Source organism: Acanthopagrus latus, chromosome 22, assembly GCF_904848185.1.
Source record: "Acanthopagrus latus isolate v.2019 chromosome 22, fAcaLat1.1, whole genome shotgun sequence".
Lineage (NCBI taxonomy): Eukaryota > Metazoa > Chordata > Actinopteri > Spariformes > Sparidae > Acanthopagrus > Acanthopagrus latus.
In genome coordinates this window covers 6,033,536-6,055,052 of record NC_051060.1, presented here as the reverse complement: position 1 = coordinate 6,055,052, position 21,517 = coordinate 6,033,536, and the positions used below count along the sequence as shown (strand labels likewise).

Below are 21,517 nucleotides of genomic sequence, written 5' to 3'. Positions count from 1 at the left end.
TGCCCGAGCTAATTCCACAACTGGTTCTACAACTACAGTATTATTTTTATGTCAGCTATGATAATGATTTAAATAATTTCTTCAAAATAGATCCCAGCCACATCGCCTGCAGGCCCAGGGCTCATCATCCGAAGGAGAGCATCCAGGTCATGAGGTCATAAACAAAGAAGTAATCCAGCAATACCAGAGCGGCCCTCCTTTTCTTACCTTCCAGCAACCAGGTGTGTTCTGGGGTCAGGAAGCAGGTCAGACCCCCAGACAGCAGCTCACCCTTCAGGCCCAGCAGCAGCTCCAGAAACTCCACATCAGATCACCTGGACATCCACTCCATAAACAACAGCCGCTCCATTCCTTGCAACAAATCCATGATCAACAGCCACATGATGGCAAATCAGACAGCTCTCAGATGTACCCTGGCTCTTTCCCATCTCGCACCTCTCCCTTGTCCCAGCAAAACTTTGCCTCTCTTTCCTCCAAGCACTCCTTGCCCAGCTCCTCCAACACCCCCATGCCTCTGCAGCAGATCCAACCAGTCTTTGCCACCCAGAACCTGGGCTCCCAGGCCACCCTGCCTGGAATGCTGGTTCCTGTACGGATCCAAACACATGTGCCATCATATGGTAGTGTTATGTACACCAGTGTTAGCCAGCTAATAGCTACCCATGGCAGTGGGGTACAAGGAGTAGGTTCAGCCAGGCCAGGCATTGCTGACAGCAGCAACATGTCTCCCCCGGTTGGTGTTGCAAGTGTCAGTAAACCACCTGGAGGAATTGGAGGAGGTATAAGTGGGACAGGTTTCAACCTAGCACACTTCCTGGGACAGACCTGCCCGCTCTGGAAGGTTCCAGATTCATTGCCAGAGCAACGCCTGAACACAGGGATCCCATTGTCACTCACATCAGGCACCATATCCACCACAGATGCCTCAGGATCAGGCATTGGAGGCAGCAAGCGCATGCTTTCCCCTGCCAGCTCTCTGGAGCTCTTCATCGAGACTAAGCAACAGAAAAGAGTGAAGGAGGAGAGTATGTATGGACAGATTGTGAAGGAAATGAGTGCTGTGGAGCTGAGTGGAACTGAAAACAGTAACAAGCATGAGAAAGGGCAGGGCAGAGGTCAGCGAGCCCGTCTGAAGAGTGAAGGCTCCATAGATGATTCTGAAAGGATGTCCTCTTCTCCTCCACTCAGTGACTTCCCTGTTCCCAGCAAGATCGCCATTCCCGTCCGTTCCTCTGCCCCACACCTCCCTGATGTACCCCGGGTTGAAAGCTTTACCCCCCCTCTCCAGATTGTCACAGACCGTTCCCCGGTTTCAGGAGGCCGGGACTCCCCAGAAGAGCTTGACGTGGATGAGTTGGTCCCAGAGCCCAGCTCTAGCCCCCAGTCCATGGTGTCCTCCAATGATGTGGAAGACATTGACACAACAAAGCAGTCCGCAACCAGTAAAATCCCTGTTAGCATGCTGGTTCAGCTAGCTGCAAACCAAAGCCCAGGATTATCCGGAGCCGTGGGCCAGACTCTGCTAGTCACGGATGTGGCTGACGTCCAGCAGTTTTTCCAGTTCCCAAGCCTGCGCACGATGAGCAGAGTCAGTTGGTGTTTCCTAAACTACACCAAACCCAACAGCACTCCTGCCAACCTGCGTAGCTCCGTCTACAGTTCATGGTGTGTAAGCTCATACAACCCCAATCCTCTGAACCTGAGCACCAAGGCTTCACTGGCCCTGTTGAGGTCCAAACAGCGGAGAAACACTGATCTGATGTTCACAACTGCAGCCATGTCGCCACCCAGCTCTGGAAAACTGGTTTCGTCTGTGGCCTGGAAACTGAGGTTTGATCAGGTAATCCCTGTAATGATGTTAAATGTAGAAATTTAAAACATTGTTAACTTATGAATATATGCAGACCCTACCATTTTCCTTTTTCTTCTTTGATCTCTGTAGTTGAAGCCAGAGCTGATGCCTATTGATGTCAGCCATTTTGGGAGAAAGATGAAGGGAGTAGTGTCATGGGACCGTTCGAAGGAGGAGCAGGTGGAGAAGGAGGTCTCAGTCAAACAGCCTGCTGCAGAACCGACCCGCATCAAGATCTTTGAAGGCGGGTAAGTCCAACAATTACACACACAGTCAGTAACTTTGCTCCAATAAAAGGACAACATTCACCTTAGAACTATCCTAGTGACCAGGATGAGGAAGTATATTGTCTATTAGTTTTTGATGGCACTTTTGACGACATGAAATCTAAACGATAGATCTGACATTTGCCTTGTAGAGCTGTTAAATATAGTTCCTTGTGTTTGTCCTTGCACTGCAGATCAAATTACACAGATAATTCTAGAGTTGTTTTCATCCTCCCTTGGAGACCAGTGGGGTAAAGAGCAGATAGCAGATAAGGAGGCTGTCACGGAAGGTGTATGTGACGGTATCTTTTTGCATAGTCATTGAAAGAAAGGCTTTATTTTTCTTTTACATAATTGCCAAAATCACAAGATTTGTCATAGCCAGAAACTGCAAAAGAAATTATCGTTATATTTCCCATTTCCAACAGTCCTTGGACTAACCATGTACCACAAATTATATGTTATTATATTATATTATGTTATATTATTTTATAATATAATACACATTTATTTAATATCAGATACTCTAAGACTTTTATTCAAACATTATTCATACAGGTGACTTTTACTTTTAGAATTGTGCTTTTGGATTTTTTAATTCAGTAACCAAAGAGGAAATTCAATACATGGAAATTTGAATTTGAATTCATCTTTTCAAATAAGTATAATTGGTATGATTATATTTTTTTTGTAGTATTCCTCAGAATCCCAGACCTTTTAAAAATCCAATTATCATTGGTGACTTCGTCAGCCCAATATCTAAAAAGAAGTTTCAGTGAAATCTGGTGCACAGGATGTACTTTTGTTGAGGAATAACTGATTAGATTCTGACATTTGGACTCCAAACCACAAAGGCAGTTTTCAGAGAATAAATTAATCAACCTACTGATCACAACGATGTCTGACTATATTTCAAGGTGTTTCATGATGAAACACAGTATTATCCATTATAGTAAAAAATTTTTACAGCAACTATAGTAGGGGCTTTAAGTGAGTAAAATCAATATATTAGGTCAGCAGCAAGAGTAAATAAGAGAAAATGAGGCCTTCTTGGTTTGAAGGTTTTTAAGATGTTTTTAAGAATAGACAGTCGCCCAAGATCTCATATTTATTTATATCTGTGAAGGAAACTAAATCTATTTTTTAAATTGAGATTATTATTTTAGATATAAACTTAGAAAAATCTCACCTGATCACAAGCTTTATTCACAGAGCCTCACTCTGCCGAACAACCTTATCATACATTAGACACAAACACAGTCGAAACAGCCAAAGAGATCAATAGCCATGTGTTACGGAGAAGAAAACACTGTATTTGTCAAGATAAAAGCATAATTAGAACAAGTAATTGTTTTGGGGGTTTTTTTTCAATACAAAACAGAGTCAGAGAATTGTGTAAAAACTCAATTTATTCAAAATACAGTAGTGCCTCAATATCCTCAAAATCGCAATTTTACATAAACTTTCATTGTTATTCATTGAATATACTATAAAATATACTTAAAATATGTCAGTTTACTCAGTGATTGGGAATAACTGCCTTAAATCCTACACACTGGACCTTCTGAGAGGTGTAACTGAATCTTTAGGCCTCAGGTAACGAGCTCCATATCTAGGTCTTGTTAGTTCCTCCAAGAGTTAAGAGAACAGTAAGATTAAAAAAAAAACAAAAAACTTGAGGATCTCCTCTCTGTACAGCAGCTGCTCTCCAGTCTCATAAATAAAACAAAACATTGAGCTGTCTGATTATATTTGTCTTCATTCTTTTTTTTATCTTTACAGCTCAGTATCGAACAAAAATGAACTCAGGCGACCTTTGTCTGAACTGTAAGGACATCTGTTTCATTATGATTAATCTGAAAATCTTCTTAGGCACACAAAACTGAGACTTATCCTTTTACAACCTATTCTTTGGGCTTAATTTGTGTCTGTGAGAGTCAGGCCAAGTGCCTGAGACCTGGTAAACCCATCACAGGCTAACGACTTGAGCTGCATCGCTGTAATTGGACGTCAGCGTTCATAATTCTTGCTCTGTCTTTTATAGACTGGTGTGAAGTGGGCTCTGTCCCTCGTAAGTTTTGTTTTAAAAGCTTTTTCACTGTTTCTCTACAATCAGCAACTGTAGAGTTTATTTAGTTTTAGTTTTTGTTGTATTTTACTAGATTTCTTTTACAACAAGTATCTCACTCATAATAACAGGGTATTAAGTTTTATTATTATGTAGTGACCTCGGAATGTGACTCGAGTCTCAATCCATGGCTGCAGTATGTGGCATCCTGCGGCTACTGGAAGACTGAAACTTTTCTTTGCGTTTGACTGATGAGATTCAGGACAAATTATTCATATTTACTCCTGAGCAACAAAAAAAGTTTTCTTCCATGCAGAGCCGGGAGAGAGCAGAACAAATAACTGTTGTGAATGTTTGGATTTCGTTAAGCTTTTTAAACTTGGAAAAACTAAGACCGTAGCTACCTCCCAGAGGTGGCAGAGGTCCACACATGCTTTCCTCCAGGAGAAGTACACATATTTTATTATGTACTGATTCAACTTATTTACTCCAGTAAAAGTAATAAAGTACAGTATCAAAGTAAAAAGCCTCCCTCTGAAGGACATTTCTGCTTAAAACTGAAGCTCACATCATATTGATATAATTCGAAGACTATTAAACCTAAAGGTAGAATCAGTAGGATTTGTCCCAGCTGTTCCCAAACACTCCACAAAGACAGTTGACAGTTGAGTCTCATTCCCCAGATGTCAAATAGCCACATGTTGGGTTGGTAAAATGTCCCAAACAGCGACAAAGTGAGAAAATAAGAAAATCCAGGCAGAGGGCTGCAGGCTCTCTGCTGATATGAGACACTAACAAGCCTTTTCTCCCCATTCCAGTCTGCCTCTCTGTCTGTTCCCATCTTCTGACATCTTTGTTTCGTCTCGCTACGTCTGCCGTGTGTAATGTGCACTGATAGGTTGAAATCAGTCCTGTGATGTCGGGAAGGAGGCATGCAATGACGAAAAATAAAAAATAATCCATAATTCCCCTGCACCAAACTAAAGTAACGAGCCTGTTATGAAAAAGTAAGGAGGAGAAAGTTCAGATATTTGTTTTCAGATGCAGGAGGGAAAAGTCAAAATAAACGTTTATGTAAAGTACAGATACCTGAAAAATCTACTTAGGTACACTAACAAAGTATTTGTAGCTCCTCTGTAGCCTACTTCCCACCTCTGCTATCTCCTGAAAGCTTCAAGGAGTTGTGACGCGTCGTCCTTCCTGCACAACTTAATTGGTTATGTCTTTGATTACATTGCGACAGCTTAGAAAAATACACCCAGTTCCAAAAAAACAACGGTAAACTACTTACACCTAAAAATATATTCACATGCAAATTAATTACACACAAAAATGCCTGCAATGTGTAAAGGCCTTAAAGTTTATTTCCACATAGGAAGTGCAGGAATTTGTCTAAAACTTTCATTAAATGGTGAAATAAAGGCTGTATGAGGGAGTGGACGCTGGAAACTCCTGTAGTTTGAGACATTCCTACAGTATCATAATGTTTTATAGACTTACAGTAGAGCCAGTAAGACCAAGGTTAGTGAATAGAACAGACGGTGCACACACACACACACACACATGCAGGGAGTTATTAAATGCAGCAGACAGTGAAGTAATTCCCTTTTGTCCCCAAAGGACACTTTAGAAGCAATAAGTGGATCAAAGCAGACGGGGCAAACACACATATACACTCGCGCACTCACATAAACAATATGCATGCAAGTAATAAGCAAACAGGCGCGCGGAAACACGCACGCAAGTCTTTATTGGAAAAACAGTCACGATCAAAATCTTTTTCCGGATGAGAGAAATCCACCAAGTGCAAGTTTTGGCAGAGAAAACAAATCCATTACTTCTCCGCATCCCCTGAAAGTTTCAGTAGTTTTCTGAAAGACAATCTGCTTTATGATCTTACCGTGTGCTGCGAATAAAAGAGAATAAAACAAAAATAATCATCATAATTCATTTTCATAACTGGCCGCAGCTGTGTAAACGTCTCGACTCAGATGAGCGTTCGGAGGTATTTCCCACTCCACGCTGCAGTTGAAAGACAAATTTCCCCTCGCTGACACAGACGGATCGTTTGATGTAACTGATATTTGACCTCCCTTAACACTCGAGGCCCTCGACTGCATGTTACCTGCCAGACAGGACAGGAAGCAACACAGTTCGCCGGCCAGCTTTTCGCTCTGAAGCAACCCGAATGCGATGCCTCTGCAGCAGACTGACAGAAATTCACCAGCATTCGACTGGCGGTTGGTGGTAATTTCCCTCCATGACAGACAGACTCTGCACTGATCCTGCTGCCAAGTGTCCGCTGTTTCACTCCGAGCCTCATCTGGGGTAGAAAAGCATGTCTGACAGAGATGTTTTCTTTTTTAAAGTCTTGTAAAAGAATAAGTGGGACTTGAAGGAGGGCTGCGGTTATCTTTTTTTAGGGAAAAAAAAGCAGCAGCGTGGACACAAAACCCAGCGATGGAACGCTACATTGTTTCTCATTTTAGCTTCTGATCCCTGAAAACAAAGAAATCTCTACTACAGTTGCATATTTCTGTGGGTTGTGACCAGGTCAGCTAAAGAGGGATTTCTTTCCCCTGTTTAATTTGAAGAGAGGCTTTTAGAGGGCACTGTATCCAGAAACTCAGGGGAAAAAAAACTAAGATGAATGCAACATCTGAATCAAAAGCTTTCCTGATATATACATCCTGTTAATCGTCTTGATTTGTCTGATGATACACCGGAATGAACAGATTTTAAGCTCACCACAGACCAGGGACGCGGGAAGTCAGTCACAGTTGAGGATGCTGAGGGATCAGTCTATATCATGATGTTATTGTAAATGGTGCATGACATATCCAGTTGTTATCAATTTAACAATTTGAGATGGTTTCGCATGACAGCAGTAACAAACAAGCAACAGCGAGGAGATAAAGAGAGAGGGAAATCGTTAAATTCTGTGAGTTGTAAGTTAGGAGAAACTTCATAAACACTGCCAGTGACAAATATGTCATTATTAAGGCTTTCTTGTTAATTTGGCAAATATTATATGTACCGGCATGTCATTATCTGTATATACCAGCCGATAAGGAGGTTAGGTTGTATCCTTGAGAGCACTGACAAGTGGGGCTGCAGCTAACACAAATGCCTTGTTTTGTCTAAAACCCAAAGACATTCAGTTTAATGTCAGAGAGGAGGAAATAAAACAGAATATGTTCAAATGCTGGAATCTGAATTTTGACTTTTTTCTTAACTAAAAACCAATTAATTTAAAGGTTTACAACTGATCCATCCTGGGCAAGGTCTTATCTTTGCATCTGTACCGACAAGACGTAACTGTAAAATTTCCACCATATGTTCATCACAGTTCTTTAACAATCTTAAAGTATCATTATGTAGACATGATTGGCGCCCTCCACAGATTCTGAGTGCAACAGCATTGTCGAAAATGTCTTAAATGTTGGTCAGATGTAGTGTAGGTGCCAACTACAAACAAACCTCATGTGGTCATAGCAATTGTATGTGTTGAAAGTAAAAGTGTATATGAAGAAACAACTGATATTATATCATTATATCATTAAGACACTGCACTTTCAAAATGACTTTGAAGATGTTCTTTTAAGTTGATTTTAAAATATCACTTAAGTATTGACCCCCAACAGCAATCCAGTATCACATCCATTGACTTCACATCCCAGCCTCCAGCTTTGTGATTTCGGTGTAAGATCTTAAACACAGTAATTTATGTTCGAGCTCACAGGACAATTAGGGTTGTTCAAATACAAATATAAATAATTCATTTCCTTTAATTTTTTTATTTGTTCTGCTGGCTGTATTGCAGAACTCCAGTATGAAAATAAAAATATTTGCGAACAGACATGATCAAACAAATACAGTTTCTTAACAATGAATTCTTACATTCATTCACTGAAGGTTGAAGAGCGATGCAGCGTCTTTAGTTCGTATTTTAATCTCACTCGATCTCATATCAAGTGAAAAATGATGACTCCCATATTCTCCACGTCAGAACAGTTTCGTTATCCTCTTCTCAACAGTTCAGATTCTGATATTTACTTTTGAGTTTCATAACACTTGCTTGCTGTTGCATCCAGATTGATGTCACTCTCTCTGAGCCCTCTCAGACCTCTCTTTCTCAGATTCTCTGAAATCCCTTATTTCAGCCATATTCAGCCTCTGTGTCAGTAGACATGTGTGTCCCAGAGAATGACAATGAGTCTCCACCAGCTGCAGGACCCTGACCTCTGACCTCTCTGAGGAGGAGGATAAATATAGAGACCGGGTCAATAGAGAACACAACAGAGAAAAGAATATACTTTCATACAAAGTGGATGTGAATTATGAACCTTCTTTCCATCAGCAACCTGTGCTGACAGTTATGCCTTTATGTACAGTGTGTGTTTACTGACATGGAATGATAGAAATCTACAGTGGCTACTTTTTAATCTGTCCTTTTGGGGATTAATCAAATATGATGAATTGTATCTATAGAGTTCCAAATGTATACACTGCAAAAATGTGATTCTTCTGTAAAAAAAGAAAGAAAGAAAGAAAGAAAGAAAGAAAGAAAGAAAGAAAAACACATTACTATACAGTCTTTGGTCCTTGCTGTCTTCCAGGTACAAATCCAACGAGGATTACGTTTACGTTCGAGGTCGCGGTCGGGGGAAATACATCTGTGAGGAGTGCGGCATCCGCTGCAAGAAGCCCAGCATGCTGAAGAAACACATCCGGACACACACCGACGTCCGGCCGTACGTCTGCAAGTTCTGCAACTTCGCCTTCAAGACGAAAGGTAGGGCTTTTTTTTTTTTTTACTAATGTGTTGTTGTCAACAGATCCAAATTTACCTTTAAAAGGATAAGTTCAGACAGGTTGAGCGCTAACAGTTTTAACTCAGCAGCTGCAGTGAAGATCTCAGGTTAGAAAAGGGTTTAAATAAAGTCTTTTCAAGTCAGTTCGGGATCTTGGGGCTTCCTGTCACTTGGAGTACGCTGTATAAAATATATGGAGATGTTTTTTTTTGTTTGGTTGTTTTTTTGTTTTTTTTTTTGCATTTTTTAATGAAGTCTCCAGCGACTTCAGTTGTCTGGGAGAGTGCTGCTTTGCTGTTTTTCTGTGACGCTCCAGAAATGTTTCTTGCACCACAAAACTTCACCTGATGTTCCATCAGCATGGGGGTGAGGAGACTGTGGTGGACTGTTCCTTTAAACACCTATTGTTAAGTTTCCTTTTACAGTCTTCTTTCAAAAGCTGCTAATTAAAAAAATAAGATTAGTCTGGTTTTTATAGTTTAAAGTTGTAGTGTTTTTCCTCCCTGATGAGAAGCAACTTTATTATTATTATTTTTCTGTGACATCAATCAACGTGAATTTGACTAAAACCTTCTTTAAACACAAGACTCATCATATTTTTTCAGATTCTAGCAGCTGTTTCAAGCAGATATTCATGAGAAAACTCAACGTTAGCTCTTTAACTGAAGGATTAAACCCTAAAATAAAGAACAAAGTGGTTAAATGAAGGAATAGAATGTGCAGAGAGGCTGTTTTGTGTCTCTGCGGTCAGACAGGAACCTGCATCATATCAGAGGCTGACGATGCTGACTCGCTGATATCTGATATTTGATAAAGAGCCATTATCTGCACGATAGATTTCCAGCCCCCCCCCCTTTATGTTCCGTACATGCGTCTGACTTTGCATTCGAGTTCAGACCAAGTTGAGTCATTTTGTCATTAAATTAAATTGTGTAGAAATTATATGTAATTTCTAAATTCTAATAATTTGTGGCATTGCTCGTTCTTCCAATACTTCTATTTCTTTTGCGCTTTTGTGTTGATGCGGCCAAACAAGCTCTGGTTTCCAGTAAGACTAGTCGAAGGGTCATTAAATGTGTGTGTGTGTGTGTGTGTGTCTGTTTTACAGGAAACCTGACGAAGCACATGAAGTCTAAGGCTCATATGAAAAAGTGTCTGGAGTTGGGAGTCTCCATGTCTTCTGTTGAGGACAACGAGGCTGACGAAGGAGGTAGGAAGCACACAAACACACACTGTGTGAGCCGCAGTGACATCCCGCCGTCTCGTTGAGAGCCGCCTGCAGTGTTTCTGGCTCAGAGCGGTTGTACAAAGACAATTAGTGTAATGGAAAGCAGAGCTGATCCTGACAGCGAGGACTCGTGTCAACAAACCACACGAGCCGCTTTAAAAGCATGAGAAACATCCTCCCAGCTTGTTTGGACTCTCTTATTATATTATTGTAATATCCCCGTGAGTGATTCGAAGACCACAATTCTATTTTCCACGGGTTGCTCTGACATAGCAACAAATATTTGCCGCTCATCGTCGTCACGGCAAGTTTCAGCCAACATGTCCGCCTCACCATTAATCAGCTGATAGAAAATAATCTGAAAATGATTACTGGTAGGATGCTGTGGCCAGAGAGGGACGAATGTGGTTCCCTATGAAATATTCACAAATAATAAATTGTCATCAGCTGTCTCTCCGGGCTGTGACTCCTCTCTGAACAGATGAGAGGTGTAGGCGTCTCGTTAATCTTCTGATGAACTGATAAGCACTGATAAATATGAGTGTGATTACTTTTGCATGTCATTTGGTTTTTACCATTACCAACAACTTCCTCTACACATCTGTCTTCAAGTCTTCGGTGGATTTCGTTTCTGGACAGTAGAGATGCATCAGTGACGCCATTTTGATAGACGATAAATCTTAATTTGTAATTTCTTAAGAAGAAAAAAAAGTCAAAATTCTGTTTCTGTTTTTTTAAATGTGAATATTATGTGGGTACTTTCCTCCTCTATGACAGTAAATTGAATATTTTTTTATGCATGTTTTACACAGCATCCCAACTATTTTGGAATCAAGGTCATACCTGTCAATAAGGAGCCAAAAAATTACAATACACTGAAAGATGTCTGATGTTATCTCATTCTGAGAGCGCTGAGAAGTGTATTTTTTTAATTCTGCAAGTCCACTATATCTCGTTCATCAAATCCTGATACGTTATCCTTATTAAAGTCCGACAGAGATATCTGTTAGCTGATTATATTGGCTGATATGAAATGCTTCTTTTTAAAGAACATAACTCAGACGCTTGGAGTGATTTCTAATCCTTCTGTTGCCAGTAATTTTACTGTTTCCAAGCACCAATATCAGTTTAGACCAGTCTGTGACTGTGAGTAGGTTTTGGTAACATATTGTGCTTTTTTTTTCAAACTCTATGCAACACTGAGCGACTCCAAAGCCTCGTAGTGAGCTGGATAGATGTGTTGTTTTTAACATTAAATCAATGTCCTTATAGGTTAATTAATTAATTATTTGAATTGGCTGTTCTTCGCTGATGTAACTGAACAATTTGTGACCATTTTGCGACGCTGCTTGCAAAACATATTTAAGATTCACGTCAGAACTGATCAGCCGTTGAGCGCTCCTGTATGTGAGACTAGATTTCTCCAGTTTGCAGACATCGCTACACTGACTTCTCCCAATTTTTGATAACTACACGATCACAAGCGATCGCTGCAAAAAAAACTGTGTGTATAACTGCAATTTATGCTCCCTAAGATCTGAATCAGTCATGCTCTAATCTTTATCAAGAAATATCAACAATATATTCTTATTTGATTTTTAACATATCAATATTGTAATGACCTTCAAAGCAATACAGTGTTTCGAGTCGAGTAACTTGATGTGCCATCCTCCAAGATCATGAAGTCATGGATGAGCTCATTAGGGAGGTTCATATGGAAATACATAGTTAACACATTTAGATTTGCATTGTTTGTGTTACATCATTCATGTAATGTGTAGTGAAGTGTAATAGTGTGCAGGAATGTGTTTGAACCTGGTCCCAATCATGATACCATCACCTGTTACCAGTGAACCTGTTTTCCTGTGGAAAGTTCAAAACAGGTGTTTTGGAAGCGTTCCACAACTTTTCCAGTCTCTTGTTGCCCAAAGCGAGCACATATTTACAAAAGTGGCTGTAGTTCATGAGGTAAAAACATCAAGTGTGCTGTCTTTGTCTTTGAGCAGATGTAAGAAAAGATGAACAAATGATCACGTGCAACCTCACAACCTTTTTTAAAATCAGGGTTGTGAATGTCTCGCGGTTTAAATTTGGTGTCCCGGGAGACATTTTACCTGTCAGCAGATGATGAAGGGTGGTTGGACGATCTCAGATCATTTGAGTGGGCTAACTGGGCTGTTAGCGTCACATTATACCAACATCTGACTGGTGGCTGGTGTAATTTTCCACCATCTCGACCACCAAATTATATTTTACTTCAGCTGACTCTGAGTGTGTGTTTGTTGGCCCGGCATCTAATTGGGACACAAACCCACACAGGCTCACACATACACACTCACACACACACACGCACACACACACTCACAGGGGGTTTTGGGAAAGGGAGAAAGTCAGTCAGTGAGTCGTCGAGACATAAACATTTGCGGTTTGTGAGAAACTGTTGTATATAAGAGACTAACTGGAAAAGTAGTGCAGTGTTAGTGGATCTGATTTCCGCTCAAAGCAGCCGGCTACAATTTATTAACTCCAAACGACTTCTGCTCCTCGACTCCTGGAGGAGGTCCAGGGGAGCCAAATAAAACTGATGAGGAAAAGACGCGAGGATGAAATATTTATCGCGGGATCACTTTTAGATTTTGGTTTCTCGCCAGACGAAACCAACAGATCGGGTCGGGATCGCTGACTTTATCAACTGTTTCACCGCGAGGAGTCACGACACAACAGCCTCTTCAGCCCAGATTTCCCTCTTTTTATTCAGCTAATCAGCTCCATTTTATAATAAAGTCAAAGTGATGGTTGGTCACCTGCCAACAGTAACTCTGCAGCTCCTGTACACGAGACCTCGCCAACATGTGGCTGCAGGCAGAGAAACCAGAGCGTCGAGGGTTTTGTCTCAAATAACTTTTGTTTTATTGTGTTTTATATTTTATTGGTTTGAGCTGGTGGGAATGTGGTTTCACTGCTGTTTTGCTTCACATCGAGACTCGTTCTGCGGCCGCTGATTAATACAAAATGTTTTTATCTCTGTTTGCTGTTTGCCCGACTACTGCTGCTTGTTCCTCCTCCTTTTCTTCCTCTCGCGCTTCCTCCACTTGATCGTTTTCTCCTCTTTGTCTTTGTGTCTTCCCGTGCACCCTCTTCTTTCCTTTTCATCCCACAATTACTTTCAATTTTTTGCTCACTCTCTTCCTCAATGACTTCCTGTACTTCACTTTATCTTATTGTCTTCTCCCACTTGCACTATTTGCTTATCTTCATCTTCCACATCCTCTGCCTTTCTCTCCTCCTATTCTCTGGATTCATATACTTCATATACTGTTATATACCACATCTTCCTCTCCCACTTCCTATATTTTCAATTTTTCATCTTCTTTTTCTCCCATTTTTTTCACTCTACTGTTTCCCCTCATCTTCTCCCTCTCTTGCTTCCTCCCCGTTTTTCATCTATTTCTTCCTCCTCCGGAACACTTTCCTCTTCTGTCTCTTCCCAACTTCTTCTCCTTTCACTTTGTCCTTCTCCTCCCGATCTCCCTCTTCATCTCCTTTGTTTTTCCTCCTGCTCTTCTTTCCTGTCTGCCTCTTTCTCTCGTCCTTCCTCTTCTTTTTCTTCTTTTGTCTCCTCACCCGCTTCCTTTACTTTCACCTTTTTCTTCTTCCTCTGTTGCCATTATTTCTTCTTCTTCCTGTTCAGGTTCATTGTTACTTCTTACACGTATGTTTTCCTATTCTTCACCTTCCTCTCCTAACCTTCTTTTGTCTCCTCCTCCTCCTCCTCTTGTAGATATTGGAGAGGAAGGCCAGAGGTCTGAGAAGATGTCCAGGGGTGCGATGGCGGAGCACCAGTTCTCAGATGCAGACGACTCAGAGGGTGGAGAAGAAGACGGTGATGAGGTTGATGATGAAGACGACGAAGAGGATGACTATGACGGTGACTCCACCCCGAAGACTCGCTCTCGCTCCACCAGCCCGCAGCCTTACGGCCTGCCGTCCATGTCCATCACGGCTGTGGCCTCCTCCCACCCTGCTCCTCACCTCTCCCATCACTCGGCGTCTGACCTCCTGGGAAGCACCAACAAGCCTCCGCTGTTCGGCTACTTCACCACCGTGCCGAGTATCCAGATCACCCCACAGGCTCCGCCCAGTGACCCAGCCGGGCGGGAGCGCAGTCAGGCGGAGTACCAGCGTGGCCTGCAGAGGGCGCTGGGCAGCCGGCTGCTGGCTCCACCCTGCTCCTCCTCCTCCATGGACGAAGACCTCCCCGTCCCCTCTCCAGACCTCTCCTCCCCCTCCTCCCGCCTGTCCTCGCCTGGGCTGGAACACTCCGGCTGCCCGTCCCCCATCTCCCCTTCGTCCTCACCCTCAGCTCACCGGTACCTTTCCCCGCGTCACGACCTCTCACCTCACCCCGGACACCTGTCACCCCGGCGGGACATCTCTCCTCTGCGTCACATCTCCCCAAAGAGGGACCTGGGTGTGGCGGGGGGATACAGACGGGACCTCTCCCCCAGGAGGGGACACCTCTCGCTGCTCTCCCCTCTGTCTAGGCCCACGTCTCCCGCAGGAAGAGACTACAAGCGCGACCTTTCACCACGGGGCCGCCACCGGGGGATGATGCGGCCTGTCTCTCCTCGCCGAGGGCTCCACCAACACCTCCACCACCAAAGGTGAGTCAACTGGAGGATGACCTGACTGACAGAGGGTTCACAAGCTCTATTTTTTAAGTTTAAATATCTCATGCATATGTATATGCTTATGGGGGACCAAAACTGCCAAAATTGGATTTAAATAACAAAATAAATGACTCAATAAATAAATTGATATGACATTAAATGCACCTAAAGAAATACATTTTACGGACACAAGCGAGGATAAAGCGGAGTTAATATTATAGATAAATAAAAAGGAATTAAAGGGCAAAATAAATGCAGATATCAGTTCTCTGTATTTATTCTACATTTCACAAGAATAGCAATCCAAAATGATCAGGTAATGCCCTCCAAAGTGTCCAGGCACATCAAATCAAGTACTTTAGTTCATAGGTTGGTAGAATTTGGTGAATCTGGTAAATTCTACCAGTACCTGCTTAAATAACAAATAATGTAAAATGATGATAATAAAATAAACAAAACTCTTACAAAAATAAAGGGACACAGAAAAGCTTTTTTTTTTTCAATCCAAAAATGCGCTATCCAAAAATCCAAAATCAGCAATGCACTATCAGTTTTATAATGTTTTATTAAGTGAAAGCTTGGAGTTTGTAGTTGAATTCTTGATGAAGATTTTAATGTGATATTTCTACTTCTTTGTGACTTGCAGCCAGCAGAGTGGATCCCGGGGCCTCAGGCCGGGTCACCAGGTGGGGGTGTTGGGTCAGGCAGACCTGGATCCTCTGGGACGTCACAGAGACAGTGCAGAGATGGAGACGGTAAGAGTCCATCATACCTCCACTGGTTGCAGTAACGAGGGGTGCTGAAGGGGCTGCAGCACCACCCGAAACGAGGCTGCAACATATGTCTGAGCAGGCCCAAATTATCTAAGAATCCGTCGTAAACGGCGATTCACAAAGTTTATAGTTTCAGTTTCCTCTGACTCGACAACTCACAAAATTGATGAATTTTTATAAGGGACTCTGGGGAATTCCTCTTCCCTCTTCCCGTCCTTGCTGTTGTTGACGTGGCTGGTCTGACCTACAATATGCTGGTGTTGAGTTTGCCATCTGCCATTGTGCAACCGCCCTTCATCCTCAAATTGCTGTCAGTCATTTGTTAATAAAGATCAGACACACGTTATCCTCCCTGTTCAGATTAATACAAAAAAACACGCATGTTGCGCACCGTTTCCTGTGAGGCCATTATACAGACTGACCCCCCAGCTGTGACTGTCGAGTAAAACAATCCCAAACAACCCTTCTTTTCTCCTCCTCTCGGTCGATACTGGGGGTGCACTCATTTGGTTGGTTACACGGCAGCATTTTTGACTCCCTAAACATCCCCGAATGGTGCTTGAACTGTGATTTACTGAGCCCTCCGCAGCTCAGACTGTGCTCCGGCGCGTTAAACCCGAGGCAGAAGTGCGAAAGGTGGAAGGAGAGGACAGAAAATAAAGGGGGAAAAAGCGGGAGCAGAGAAAAAGACTCGTCTGGCGGACGGAGCAGAAACATTCAGAGAGGATGAGGGAATAAAGAGCAAGTCAGATGGACTGTGTGTTAGAGAGAGGGATGATTGAAGATAGGGCTGCTGGCTCTCGGTGGTAATGGGATCTTGGCTGGCGGTGGTGTGGTTAATAACGCGGCTGTTTTTCTTCTTAAGAGCTCTACTTCAAACCCTGGCTGCTGCTGCCGGTCCCACTTAAACAAAGCGTGAAGCAGAGAGTGAGACCGGCTCAGCTTTGATAACCGACGTTCTTCAGATGATAGATTAATGTTTTAACAGCCGTCCTGCAGGCGCGAGACGTTTGACTGGGCCTTCGCGCTCTCCTGTTTGTTTTCTGACCAACACCTGCCGTCCAGCACAACCACACGTCTCTGTTTCTGCGCTCCTCATCAAGACTCATTAATTTATTTTGTCACATAATATTTGGTTTTCCATCGCGAGGCCTCGAACGTGTGTTTATTGTAACGGGCTCTGTCCAGCGAGCGTGCGCGCTTCCCCCCGTGGTTTTCAGCCGCAACGTTAAATCTAAATGTCAGACTTTAAATCAACACAGACGTTTCTTCACAGTTTCTGTGGAACAAGGAACTCTAAATCCAGCTCACTGGCTCATGACTCCGTCCACAGACGACAGCGCGGTCCTTAATCTTCGTCTCCTCTTGTGTTCTCAGGAACATCGTCTGGGCTCGCCGTCGTCAGGGGAACGGGACCAGGGCGGTAGTCGCGGTAACCAGTCCAGCCCACCTCACCAGGTCCTGTTCAGTCACCTCCCTCTTCATTCTCAACTCCAGGTAATCCATTTTCATTTGACCTTGTAGACTTTGTCTTAAGTCTTAAATCTTATTTTTATGTCATTTGTTCGGATTTTAGTTTTCTTGATATACCTGATGAAGATTTATGTTATTTTACTCTGCATATTTGATTAATTAATTTTATTTTTAGTAATTTCTTACTTTTTGTTATATTTTTAATATTTAGTTATTTTATACTTTTTATTTTGATTTTAAGTTTTTTCCATTTTATTTTAATGATCATTTAGCAACTGTAGATTTTATGATTTTATGCTTGAAAGTACTTTGTAAATACAGAAGTGTTGTAAAAATATTTTTAATGACTGTACTTACTAAAAAAATCATAAAAGAATTGTACCAACCTGTTGGGCCAAAGTTAGTTAGCTAATGTTAGCTACTATTAGTCAAAGAGGAGTAAATTCTGCATTCCTTTGGGACTATTTTCAACAGTGGATTAATCCACATTTCGTGCCCTAATGAGAATTAAAGGAAAACATTACACAAGAAGAAGATATATCTGGCTTTGATCGTCACAGAATACTTGTTAGTAAATATATTCACTGTTGGTTTTGGTCTTTTAATGAAATATCGTCAGACTCACTTAACTAACTTACTTTTCCTTGCAGGTGCGTTCTCCGTTCCCAATGATCCCCATCGGAGGGATCCAGATGGTACACTCCGTCCCCACATCTGTCACCACCCCTCTGGCCCAGCAGGGGGCGCAGCAGGTCACATCCCGCCTGGTGCTGCAGAAGAGCACATCGGAGGACTCCACCACCAGCGAGGTCGCCTCCCATCATTTCACCTCCTTCACCGAGAGGGGAGCTCAAGGAGGCGGCGAGAAGCTGAGGGAGTCACCTCACCCGCCATCGCAGGAGAGGGAAGGAAGAGGAGGAGGAGTGAGGCCGGAGCAGGAGGAGAGCATTCACACCTGCACCAAGGCCATCGCCTCGCTCTGCATCGACTCAGAGGAGCTCGCCGAGAGAGGTGGGGGAGGAGGAGGAGGAGGGAGAGGGGATAAAGGGAAAGAAGGAGGCAGAGCCTCCTCCTCCTCCTCTCCTTCTGCGTTGTCGACTGACTCCCAACAACAGCATCGCTCGCCATCCATCTCAATGTCGCCGCCTTCTCCGCAGCCTTCGCCATCTCCTCCACAAGGTCCCGGGATTCAGCACTTTAGCGGCCTGGAGCTCAGGCCCCCCTACCCATCGATCCCCGCCTCCCCTCACTCCTCCTCGCCCTCTCCCTCCTCCTCCTCCTCCTCTCCTCACCCTCCCAGCCCCGGATCTGACACCCTCCAGCCTTCGACAGTGTCCAAACCTCTCAAGCTGGAGAGGGACAGGGAGGCAGAAAGCACAAAAAGAAGCAAAGACGCATCGTAGGGCTACAGCAGGAGAACGAGGAGGAGAAACGATGGACTTCTTTTTTTGTTTTTCGTTTTTGGATAATAGGAAGGGATGAAGTGCAACAGAGAGAGAAAAACGACTTTTGCACACTTTACACACATATTCTTCTACGTCAGTTTATACACACAAATACACACTCTCTCTCTCTCTTCACACACACACACACACACACACACACAAATACAATGCATACAAAGAAAGTCAAAAAATGACTAAAAACTCAAATGGACCTCTGCAGTTTTAATGTTTGTGTACAGCATGCCTGTTTGGAACAGGGGCCTGCTCTCTTCTTATTTAAAAGACTTTCAAGAGGATCTGCATACGGTTACACATGTACTCCCACCGACACATGAGCCCGACCAAAATCTGATTTTAGAAAAATAAAAAAGGACTCTGGTTAAACGGTACGTTAAAGAAAAAAAAAAAAAAAAAGGAAAAAAAAAAAATCAGACAGCTATGTGTGTGCCTTTTCTTTACTCTCTATTTGTTTGTTCTCTTGCTTATATTCTTATAAGCAAACGAAGCAGGAAGGTAAATGTAAATACAATACTATCACGTTTTTGCGTATCAGCTTTGTAATAAATGCAATCTCCCTTTTCTCCTTCTCCTCCTCCCCCCCTCCTCTTCCTTTCCCGACCTCCTGTGTTTCTTTTTTTTTTTTTTTTTCTTTTTTGGACACCTTAAAGTCTCGACAAGCGATGTGAAGTTATGGATATTACTATTACGTACGGTTGCACTAAAACATATTTTTATATGAGTGAAATTTTAAAAAATGGCTTTTTTGTGTACAGCAGCAATTCTATAATACTATTTATTATTGTTACCATGTTTCATAAATTGTACATTTTTTCTTAAATGTCGTGGATGCCTTTTTCTATGTAAAGCATGGGTTTTTTGCTATCGCTTACATTAGGGCGAGGATATGTACACTGTAATATGGCTTTATATGTTAGACCTATTTATATACGTCTAAGTGAGCCCCCTCGACTTGGAGGTATATACACATAGAAGTAAGATTTACCAGAATATTTACCCAGCATATGAATACATACAGTATATAGAATCTATCAACCTGTCTATCTATCTATCTATCTATCTATCTATCTATCTATCTATCTATCTATCTATCTATCTGCACTTAACATTTAGAATGACATTCACATTAATGGTAGTTTGCTTGTACATTTTCTCCGCTGCTCTTTGCCTGTCTCCCTGGTAGTGATTTCTCTTGGTTTTTTTTACTTCCTTTTTTTTGTGGTATTATTATTTCTCGTTTTGATTTCTACGAGGCACGGATCTGCTCTCAGCATTAAGTGAATGAACATGCCTTCTTGCACCGTGGCATTCTGCTCAATTGTCGGTTTTCATCCCCCGCCCCCCGAACACGACGAGTATCGACGTTACGTTTGTCAAAAGTAGCTCCGCGTTCGAAAAAAACAAACTTTTTTTTTTGGCTTGAATCAGATATCAGTACGGGGGGGAAACATTCCAGTCCATGTAAATATTCAGTCAGCTCCCCTCAACACACACGCACACACGTTTCTTTGGCATTGATGCACGTTGTTGCCATGGCAATCAACCCAACGAAAACTCTTTATTTAACGGCGCTATTTCTGGGGACACATACACCAAACTCTCTGACAAATGCACCTTATACTTCTTCGGATCCTGGCACTCTGGTCAGTTTTGTCGCAGCAAACTTTGATTGAAATGAAAGTGTTTGGGGGGGGGGACTGCTCCGCGCTCTGAGCCCCAAAATTGTCTGAAAATAAAATGATCCATGTAATGGTTGTGACATTGAGGCTTTCTGCACTGCTTTTTTTTTTTTTTAACCCTTCTGTGATCCCCCCCCCCCTCCTCTCCTGGATGTCCCTCGTGTAGCTAAGCAATATTTAGCCAAAACTCTGCTCACCAGCAGGGAGTGAATTTGTTGCAAGGCAACAACAAGTAAAAATCCTAAAACCAGGAGAAGAAGGGAGCAGTGGTGGTGATGTCAGTGACACAACTCTTTTCTCTTTTGACAGTTTTGGGCGGAGTCGGGCAGGCTGCAATGTGAGTGTGTATCTCTGTATTCTGTAGCGGTGTGTATTCGACCAGTATATCCTCTTCTTACGACTCTTTTCTATTTCGATCCTCCCTCTGTTATGTACACTTATCATGACGACAATGATGTCTTTAAAAAAAAAAATTCTCTTTCTCTCTTTCAAAAATATCAAAGCACAAGTCATTGTTTAGAAATGACAACAATACAAAAATAATTTCAAAAAAAGGACAAAAAAAAGGTAAACGTGCATATAAAAGGGTAACTTTTGTGATGGTGTTCTGTGGAATTAATACAAATATCATGTATGAACCCAGTTGCAACAAGGAATCGCAGTAGAAGTGGAAAAAATGGATTGTTGTTTTCAAATAAATATGAATAGAATAATTTGTTTGTGCCCCTTTTATTACTGCTTTTTATTACTGTGGTTTTACAGGTGACAAGAATCCATTGTTTTAATGGATTAAACCAATGTGCTTTTTCATGGCCCACACAAATAATCATTTAAACCTGAGTATCAAAATTTTAGATATAATTGTGTAATAATTGGTTAAACACATTAAGGTAATGCAGAGGTACCAAACTCGGTCCCCATAGATGAGATCAGCCACATGTCACTTTGCTGTAGCCAGAGCGACCACACCAGCTTCTGGGTGAAATCAAATGCTGTGAAAGTGATGAAAAACAGAAATAAAAAAATGGCTGGTAGCAAGATGCAGTTGCTGTACTGCATATTTCAAGTCAACAATAAAAAATCCCAACGGTTGTGATTTTATTCACTTCCCTGAACTGAGGGCAATACAAGAAGTGATATACGGCTTAAGGTCATTTGCAGAGTGGATGAAAATGGTGAACTGTGAGACCCGACCGGTGTCAAATACCTCAACTCAGGTTTGTTAATGTTG

The 21,517-nt window shown here is 42.2% G+C and overlaps 1 protein-coding gene across 4 annotated transcripts in view; it reads left to right on the top strand.

Moving 5' to 3' along the window:
* The window catches only part of hivep2a (HIVEP zinc finger 2a), a 119,799-nt gene extending 98,799 nt beyond the window's left edge, over window positions 1-21,000 (top strand). For all 4 annotated transcript variants that reach the window (XM_037085420.1, XM_037085421.1, XM_037085422.1 and 1 more), the window contains 8 exons: window positions 91-1,840; window positions 1,943-2,100; window positions 8,806-8,981; window positions 10,109-10,210; window positions 14,010-14,892; window positions 15,545-15,653; window positions 17,049-17,168; window positions 17,795-21,000. In XM_037085420.1, the coding sequence (XP_036941315.1) occupies window positions 91-1,840; window positions 1,943-2,100; window positions 8,806-8,981; window positions 10,109-10,210; window positions 14,010-14,892; window positions 15,545-15,653; window positions 17,049-17,168; window positions 17,795-18,547 (4,051 nt within the window). In that variant the 3' untranslated portion in view covers window positions 18,548-21,000. The remainder of the gene's footprint in view (window positions 1-90; window positions 1,841-1,942; window positions 2,101-8,805; window positions 8,982-10,108; window positions 10,211-14,009; window positions 14,893-15,544; window positions 15,654-17,048; window positions 17,169-17,794) is intronic.
* Window positions 21,001-21,517: the final 517 nt, after the last annotated feature.